Genomic DNA, 9981 nt, shown 5'->3' with positions numbered 1-9981 from the left:
TGTACTTGGCCTTAGTGAGGCCGCAGCTGGAGTACTGTGTCCAGTTTTGGGCTCCACAATTCAAAAAGGATGTGGAGAAGCTTGAGAGAGTCCAGAGAAGAGCCACGCGCATGATCAGAGGTCAGGGAAGCAGACCCTACGATGACAGGCTGAGAGCCCTGGGGCTCTTTAGCCTGAAAAAGCGCAGGCTCAGGGGTGATCTGATGGCCACCTACAAGTTTATCAGGGGTGACCACCAGCATCTGGGGGAACGTTTGTTCACCAGAGCGCCCCAAGGGATGACGACTTCGAATGGTCACAAACTACTTCAAGATCGTTTCAGGCTGGACACAAGGAAGAACTTCTTTACAGTCCGAGCCCCCAAGGTCTGGAACAGCCTGCCACCGGAGGTGGTTCAAGCGCCTTCATTGAACACCTTCAAGATGAAACTGGATGCTTATCTTGCTGGGATCCTATGACCCCAGCTGACTTCCTGCCCTTTGGGCGGGGGGCTGGACTCGATGATCTTCTGAGGTCCCTTCCAGCCCTGATGTCTATGAAATCTATGAAACATTACTTTTGAATTGGTGGCTTTTGACCTCCCTATAGGATGGTTATCTGGCCGGGGGTGGGGGGAGGAATTTTTGTAGCAGAAGCAGTATGTGGAAAGTTGATGTTGATTTGTTAGTCACTGTACAAATCTGACTAGGCTACCTCTTAAAAGACTTCAGCCTGATTCTGCTCCTCCTAAAGTGTTGTAGCAAAATTCCACTGAAGCATTTGGAAAACAAGAGCATACCAAGTGAAAACACTCACTATGTAGTTCTGGCAGCCAGCAGCTTGTAGGAAGGTGTATTCTGTTCCATGTATCTCAACCACAAGATTAAATTACTACCACAGGGGGACTAGCTTTTTCAAGGGGTGATGGGTCCAATCCCTTACCTCCCCAGGCAGATGAAATGAGCAGAGTTCTGTGACAAACAGATCACATAACTAAATTGGGCCTTTTGGGGAAGAGAGGAGACAGAAGTATGTGAGAGAGAGAGAAGTAGAACTCCCAAGCAAGAAGCCCAGGGAATTGCTGCTTGGGGGGGTACCAAAATTCCCTGGTCTTTCAAACCTTGCTTTCTGAGAGTTTCCTCAGCCTGCTTGGTAAATGGTAAAAAACCAGTTAGTCATAGGGCTGGATGAGCTATGCTTCATAGAAACTCTTCCTAGCTCCCATGCAGAGCGACTGGCAGAGATAAGCCTATAGGAAACAGGAACCATTTAGGAAAGCTGGGTTGGAGTGCATGTTTCCTTGTGAACTTTATTAGTAAGCCCATGCCTTTATAAGCATGACCCCTGATAGTCCATGATGAAATTGTTGGGAAGAAGTGGGAAGTGAAAGCATTTCACCTACATGTTGTACTGTGATGGGGTGTGTTAAGGAATGGTAGCGTGCTGCAGGCACATATGTTTCAAGGCTCTCCAGACAACTTTGGTTTTAAGAAATAACTTTTACTCAGCATTCTAGGTGGTTTTCCACTCAACAATCAGTACCTCATCTGATTCTTGATGCTTCAGAGGTGGTCCACATCCTGCAAAACACAAAGACTAAAAAAAGAGAGGGGCTCAATCCCCTTTAGGTTAGTTCAGGTACCTTTCCATTTCTTTAACTGAGAGGCATGGAATCACTTTTGACACTAGCTGGCTTTGTTTACAATGGGTCCTGGCCCTTGCCATCTAAAGCTAGGCCTCCATCTTTTCCTTAGTGGTATGGTATATCATTTTATCTTCTACTTTTGATGCTTGCAGGTGCAGTACAGGCCCCAGCTGTCTATCCATGTATCTATATGCTCTTCCTAGCTTTCTCCCATAAAGGGTGACTCACAAGGCAATGGAAACTAGGGTTTTCAGGCACAGCACCCTATACTCGCCTGTCCTTTGGGTGGCAACATGCGGCATTTTGTAAAGACTACCCCATCACAAGTAGCTTCACCACATTAACCCATTTCAAGAGGGTGCAGTTTCCAGGTCCTACCCAGGACCAATCTCTAGGCTCTCCTGCCCTGGTCATCTTCACCCCTCATGGGCACAGTATCTCATTTCTGGGCTCCCTGGCCTGTTTATACTTGAGCTGTGGCCACACAAGGCTCTACATTCCAAGATCCTGGCCCCACCTCAGGCCACCTGAGATCCTACATTTCCCTGGCTCTGGCAGTCTCAGCAGTGGTCTCTTTTAATCTTTTGACCTCTCTGGGGCCCTGGCACTGCCTCTGCAATGCCACACCTCTTGGTCTCTCAGGGCTTTCCCAGACCTCTTTGGGCTACAGGCTCCTGGACCCCTTCAGTCTCCAGCCTTGTCCCTTGGACTTTGACCCTTCTCTGGGTCCTGGCCCCGCTCTTGGGCCAGGGAGACCTGGACACCTGGCCCTGCTAACACTTGTCTCTCCTGGGCTGCAGACGTCTGGGCTCTCTGCCCCACTTATACTCAGCCCCTCTTGGCTTTCAGATCTCTCAGGTCTTTCTCCAGCAGTTCTCTGAAGTCCCCATGCTCTCTTCTGGGTCTTAACATTCACCCTATTGGTTTCCCTTTAACTTCCAGCCTTTCTTTCCCTTGACAGACCCTTTTATAACTCTGATGACACTGCTTTAACCATATCCTTCCTGGGCTGTAGGCTTCACAATCTGTGCTCATCAGTGGCCTCTTCTGGCCTTGCTTTCTCAGCAAATTAATCCAGCAAAGCTCTGACTGGCATCTGACAGCAAAGCTACTGGCTCTATAGCCTGGTTTTACATTTATCCAGCAAATCCTGTTCTCAGGGTCTCCTTCTCATAATAACTAGATCCATCAACAAACCATATACAATCTTTCAGGAAACCTTCCAGTCCTAAAAAAAAAAAACTTCAAAACCACCGGTCAACTTTTCAGAAAAAAACACCCTTTGTTTACACAGCTACACTCTGAACTTTGGTAAACACCTTCCTGCCTTATTCTTTTAACAGTTTCCTTCATAGAATATGCACACTGTTATTGGAGAGGGGAAGAACAAAGACATCCCTCACCCCCATCATCAATGCACAAAGTGCACGTTGGCACAATGAACCAAAGCAACCAAAAGAATGCACAGGTATCCAATAACATTACTTGTCTTCCCTGTGTCCCCTCCTGGCATACTAGGATGATTAGCCACCTCCAAAAATCCAATTTTAGTGGCGCTTTCTATTCACAGGGGTACACAGCATCACAAGATTTTGCATCCCCCATCCCTGATCTCGGGGTGGGGCTGGATCCTTCCTGCTCTTCCTTTAACTGTGTCTGAGCTCCCTGAAGCTGCATTGCCTGGCTAACATTCTGGCTTGCCATAACCCATACCAGTAGCTTCCAGTTTTACAGTCTCCAGAGCAAATGCACAACACTGCTCCTGACTCTGGAGCTTTCTGCTGCATCTGTGCTACTTCAGTAAACAGTGTCTTACATGCCATTAACAATCCCTATAAAGCAGCCCTCTCCTTTAGGCTCTTCTCCTGTCACAAACACATCCATGCTTACAAATGCCTCAGTCCCAAGGACTCTGCTCATTCACACAGTCCTCCAGCAGTGAGGTTGATTTTCTCTGCTCCTGGTTTCCTGTTGTACCTGCGATAAGAGGATACCTTACTTAACCCAAGCTGACTTCAGCATTACCCAAACCATGGACTTCAGGCACTCTCCAAGATCAGGTTGCAGCCCTGTCTTCCTCAAAGTTTTCGCTCCTGCCACTAACATATCTGTGCTTCTGTATACTACTCTACCTGACCCAGACAAGCAACCATCCCCTTGGTCGGCAGTGCAGCAAACCAACCTCCTACACAAAAGACTGACTTGGACATGGTTACTTAGCTTACAACCCTACCTGGAACTACCATATGGTTTCACCTCACACACAGGTCTCCACCGATAGCCCCACAGCCTCACCCTACCATGAGTCTTGGTTGACTCCTCTAAAGAGGTGCACTCTGTACCAACGAATTCCCCGATCAGTCAGGTTACTGCCCTTGAGTCCTAGTGGTCAGTTGTTGGCACTGGACTTAGTCCCAGTTCTAGAGTCACAGGGTCCTTGTCCTGGTGGAGTCGCCAGTTGTTGGCACTGGAATTATGAGCCAGATACCTTGTTTCAGGTGGGCCCAAACTCTCAGATCAACCACGACTTCTCCATTCAATAATAGGCAAATTTTATTGATACACAGTGATAGCAGGTAAGAATAATGCAGGCAAGGCAAACAAAATAACCCCCCTGATTCTATATCTATTAGTTTTAGGGCTGTCAGAAGGAGGGTACATCTGGCTAGTACATGAGCTTCACCCTGTGGTTCCTTTTTGAATGTTGTATGTCAGCAGCCTGGAGGTTGAGGGCTGAGGCCCACCCCTCTTAGTGGGGTGGGTGAGACAGCTGGTAGTGTGCCCTCTGTCCCTGGAGGCCTCAGGTTCACCCTTGGGGAACATTTTGCTGCTCTGAAATCCCTCCTTTTGTGTTCTTTTCCCCCTCCGATGACTCTTGATTCCTAGGCATCATTGATTGGTCTCCCTGTGGTTGTCATGCTGTCTACATTCTGTTCTGTCAGCATATTCCTTTGTTTCCCAAACCCATCACATGGACACATCTTAATTTGGGCATGCCCTAGCTGGCTAATTTGGTCCATCCACTGAAACTAGAAATCCCAAGGGCTCTGCAGCTGGTCACTATCACCTAGCTAATGTGGCAGGTTCCCTTATCTCTCTGTTTATATGCTGTTCTAGTTACAGTGGGCCTTGAAGGAAACTTTGTCACAGACAGGCTTTTAGAAACCAATTAACCCTTGCCATTCCTTGAACCATTGTTCTAATGCACTATCTACTTTATCTACAAGCCAATTCCCAATAGCAAATTAAATATAACTTTCTAGCCATCAATAGCTGAGTATACTAAACTGATATATTTAAGGTAGTTGTGTTCAAGCTTGTTCCCTGGTGGGCCTGATGGATAGTGCCCCATCTGTCCATAGATCACACTGGTAGTCCTGATCCAGCATAGTGGCCAACACCATTGAGCCACACAGAGGGGAATGGGGTGCAGCCCCCACCACAGCCCAGATCTGTTGGGGGAAAAAGGGTCATGGCTTGGACACATGTGGAAAAGGGAGCATGACTTGACCCACTTTGGGGGGAAGGGGCATAGCCTGGCCCCAAGTTGGCCCTGTGGAAGGAGGGGCCCTTCCTTGGCCCACGGGGAAGGTGGTGTGATCCAGTCCTGGGGGGAAGGGGGCATGCGTTGGCCTCACAGGGTAGAAAGGGTGTGTCTCACTCTGAAACTGGCCTGGCAAGGAGGGGGAAGGGGGCATGGCCTAGCTTCAACTGCACAAGGATTGGGTTTGGGAATTTGGTGTGGCAAGGATGGCAGTATTAACGGCCACTGCTCCCCTGCTGCCAAATTTCCTGCCCAGTGGGGAGCCCCATAGGCCAGATGGAATGGCTCCACAAGCTGCATTTGGCCTGCAGATGGCCAGAGATTGAGCTCCTCTTATTTAAACTATGCTTTGATATTTTTTCTCTAAAAGTAGCATGTTAGTTCTGTAATGTTGGTTCTTAAGATATTATTTTAAAATTCGACACTGAGAGAATTAACTCATCAATATTTGAATTGTTTTGGGGTTTTTTTGTTTTTTTTACAGGTGCAAAATAGTAGACAAACATTTGGCAATACTGGCAAAAAAACACGTTGAGACAAAATTCATAAAATTAAATGCCGAAAAATCTCCATTCCTGTGTGAGAGACTGAGCATCAAAGTAATTCCCACTCTAGCACTAGTAAAAGATGGAAAAACACAAGATTTTATTGTTGGCTTTACTGATCTTGGTAATACAGATGACTTCACCACAGAGACCTTAGAATGGAGACTAGGGTGTTCAAGCATAATCAATTACAGGTAATCTACATTGTTTTTTAAATTAATGCAGGAGGGGTTAAAGGGTAAAATATGAGTGTGTGTAAGAGTTCAATTTACGTTGATATCAAATCTATGCGAGAATCAAGTGATCTAATAATGTCATTATGGCTGTAAAGTTTGGCAAGAAAAACAAATCAGGGGAAATAACTCTTGGCAACATATTGAAAATGTGCATATACAGGTCTTATTACCTGTAGAGTAGCTAACACACAACTTAGGACAACCAGCTCCTCTCAGTGGCTGCTGTGAGTCGAAGCTGAAGGCCCTTGTTTTTGAATATTGACTTGTCTCCCCCTCCTATAACTGAAGGGGTGAAGATTGTCCAGAAGAGTGTTGGGTGCATAAATCTTTAGACAGTATTATGGTTAACTCGATTATTTGCTCACACACTATATGGTTTAATACAGAACAATGCAGGTTAACCCAAAGGTGTAGAAAGATGCAGTCTAACCATAATTTGGTTTAATACTGCCTTATTGAAGCGGGGTGGGGGGAGTGCACCTTGCTTGATGCATCTGCAGAGAATTGTCACATTGTCTTATGATCATCAAAAGAAGATACTTGGGTCTTTGGGTCTCCAGGACCGAGTTGAGGTGGTTATGTGGATAAAACATCAACCATTGCATCACATTAGTGTAGGTCTTTTATTTTTAATGTTCTTGACTTGTTTAAACAGCCAGATTATTAAAGCATGGAGAATTGTTTCCTTAAACTCAAGGGTGACTGGTGCCTCCTGAGTCTGGGGGGGCACAATTTGTGGGCGGTCCCAGGGGTGGGCCAAAAGCCCCATATCCACCCCTATATTTCTGTGCCGCAGCTTAGTCCGTCCACCCCCTGGCAACACGCTGCCGGCCCATGCAGCAAAAAAATTTATCCGTCTTGAGTGGTGCCGAGTTGGGGGCCAATCTCGGGGGCGGGGGGCACATGTCCTACCTACCAGTCACCTGTATTTAAATTTATCTGCATCCAACTTTAAATATTTAACCTTCAAAATTATGGATGTTGAGAGAAGAAAATCTCTTCTAGATTGCGAAGAACATACAGTAGTACACCGGGAGCCAGGTATTTTTGGCAGACATGGCTCAGATTAGTTTTGCACCCTCCTTCAATCCCCTTCCCCTGCTAAGTCTGCTGCTTGGCTTTCTGCTCTCTCAGCCCTGTACTCCCTGCCTGGTCTACTGCTCTGCTTTCTGCTTCCTTCCCTGTGCTCCCTGACCAACTTTGCTGCTTTGTTTTGTGCTTCCTGCCCTGCTTGCCACTGTTCTACCTGTCCCTTTCCCAATCTGAGTGCTACACGTAGAGGTTGCCCATGACATAAGCCTCCCCCCTCCCCCACCCTTGAAGTATATTGGCAATTGAGTTAAGGCACTTCAAATCTAAGGCATTGATTTTTCTTTACATCCTTTTATGAGACTCATTTTTCCTCTGGGCATGTCCATTAACCTTTTGGGGAGAAATGCCCTTTTCATCTTTTCCACATCTGTAGCAGGCAGACACAGAAAGAGCAAAGCAAATCTACCTAGAGGATCCAGCAAATGAGGAAGAACCAGATATACTAGACTGTAAATTATGGGAGTATTTATTCGGTGGATGCAGTGCTTCAGTATATGGAATTTACTAAATATTAAATGAGCTGACTTGACTCTCATGGTAAAATCCACAAAAAGAATGAAGGGAAAGGAACCTGCATTTTAAAAATTAGCCATAGATCCTGCATATCCCAGCCAATCCAGCAGAGGCCACAAGCTGCCTATGTGGAAGCTCTACTTCTCTACTTTGAAGTCTGCCCCACTCTCTTGACCATTCCTTGAAAGAAGGCATTTATAAGGGGGCCTGCATAGGCAAGCTGGTACTATCTGGATCTGTTCTAATTTTTTTATGACAACTTCTTTGTGGCTAATAGGGCATTGAGGACCTATTTTTTCAGCCACTGCTGATTCCAAATAGTTTTTCTTTAACTGGTTTCTCTGACTTGCTGTTTCTCCAACACTGTATAAGTGTCTACTAATAAATATTTTTACTTTTAATAGAAATTTTTTATTTTTTTTCTTCTAGTGGAAACTTAATGGATCCACCTTTTCAGACCCAAAAGAAATTTGGAACCAGCTTCACAAAACTGGATAAAAAAACCATCAGAGGGAAGAAATATGACTCAGATTCTGATGATGACTAGAAACCAAGCCTAAAAATCTTTGTAAATCATCTTTTTGTTAAGCCTGGTACATTTCTAGGAATGTTTTTTATAAAGGCTATTGTTTTCATTACATTTTCACCTAATGCTCATTTTTCTGTACTGTTTTATACAATGGAATCACATCGGAAGAAATTTTCAATATTTTCCCCCTCTTTTGGAGGTCATTTATAGGTTGTGAATCTGAGCCCTTTGAACTAGATATCATCTGAGAAATTATGATAAAGTCTATTGAAATAACTATTAAACTTATAGTTAAAAACATTTCCATAAGCTGCATCTTAGTATTTTATACCATTGATCATTTTTCAGTAAGAGACTTAGTGGCAAGAACTACAAGTAACTACTACCATCATAGTACATCTTAAATCATTGCTTATCTTATAGTGCCATAGCGTGACAATGACTAATTAAATGCGTTGCACTATGAGCTGTAAAACAGTCTTAACATCTATCAATTTTGAAGTAGGTTATCAGAAGAAATGCCTTTTTACCAACTATGTATGCTGCATGTTAAAGCTGATGCAGCAGGTAGTAGCGCATGGCAACAAGCCTATCAAAAACTGCCTTCTTTGCAGGCGTATATAATATAATTCTGTGGTCTTGGATGTGTGAATTTTTATTGTACAAGCTTGCACAAGAGACTCTGCCAGACAAAAATATTGGGAGAGACGATGCTTTTGGTTTTAATTTGAGACTCCAATGCAGTACGCTTGATTGTACTGTTGCTCTTCAGTTACTGGGGATCTCTACCCTCTCTGAGGCTCAGCATTGAGCTCAATATTTGTCCAACTCAAGAGTGGATTTATTTCACTATTCATTTTTGTGAGAAATTAAAGTCCTCCTGGGGAAATGAGCCTCTTCAGTACTTCCAGTCCTGTTGGTCCAACAAGCAGACTGAGGACTGGAACTCTCTCTTCAGTCTCTCTGCTTTATAGTGGAGAGCACTTTCCCACTGGGCCAGCCCAGCAATATATTTCTCCTGTTCTGTAAAACTAAGTTATTTTGTTTTAATTCATGTACATTGAAATAAAGTACTTAAATTCTAATGATGAATGTTGTTCCTTCTGAAACTAGTTCACCCTCACTATGCTTCTGTTCAGTGATCTGTCATTAAGTCACACATCTGAAGTTTTAAATTTCTGTAAAGTAAGGCCACCAAATTTTATAAGTTTTAGTAAGAATTGGGGTTTTTTTCCAGTGGATAGGACTAGTTCAGACCTGTGGAAGTGCTAGATGATAATATTACAGCTAGAATGAGTAATGTTAAAAACAGATTTACCAGAAGTTAAAATCTAAATCCTCAGAGCACATGTGCAATAATAAGTCTGGTTCCTGAGTCTGGTTTTGTTGAAATAAATACAAGAAACGAGTATTTCAGGAAAAGTTTCACATGGGTTCTGCAACAACACTAGCCCAGTATTCTGAGCTCTCATCACTTTGAGTAGACTGGTGAACTATTAATGAGCATTGCAAATGCTAAACAGTGAGCTCTCCAGCCAGGGTGCACAACTTTCATCTCTGCTGCTCCACTGCCAGGAGCAGGGAATGTAGTAGACTGTGGCTCCACTCTCCCCATTAAAGGTAGGGGGGAGAAAAAAGGGAAGCAAAGCTGATGTCAGTGAGCACTCTTCTGTTCAATCCACTTCTGCTGTCCTGAACACCCCCCCACCCCACCCCACCCCACCTGCCAGACTTGGGGAAACCAGAGGCCCCAGTCCCCACGTGCTGCAACTGGGAGACTGGACATAGAGAGATATGCAGGGATTGGGTATGGGAATCTTGGTTCTAGTGAGGGAATACAGGACCTCCTGGTTCTGGCAGGAAGGCACTCTGGAGAGAATAGAGGCAAAATAACAGGA

At 44.7% G+C, this 9981-nt stretch overlaps 1 protein-coding gene across 1 annotated transcript in view; it reads left to right on the top strand.

The window, feature by feature from the left end:
- Positions 1-9168, top strand: part of TXNDC9 (thioredoxin domain containing 9) — a 20346-nt gene extending 11178 nt beyond the window's left edge. The window contains exons 4-5 of the mRNA XM_006026336.3: positions 5653-5907; positions 7984-9168. Of these exons, the coding sequence (XP_006026398.1) occupies positions 5653-5907; positions 7984-8101 (373 nt within the window). The 3' untranslated portion in view covers positions 8102-9168. The remainder of the gene's footprint in view (positions 1-5652; positions 5908-7983) is intronic.
- Positions 9169-9981: the final 813 nt, after the last annotated feature.

This window comes from Alligator sinensis, unplaced genomic scaffold, assembly GCF_000455745.1.
Source record: "Alligator sinensis unplaced genomic scaffold, ASM45574v1 scaffold144_4, whole genome shotgun sequence".
Taxonomy (NCBI): domain Eukaryota; kingdom Metazoa; phylum Chordata; order Crocodylia; family Alligatoridae; genus Alligator; species Alligator sinensis.
Note: the sequence above shows the minus strand (reverse complement) of the source record. Positions and strands in the feature narration are given on the sequence as shown.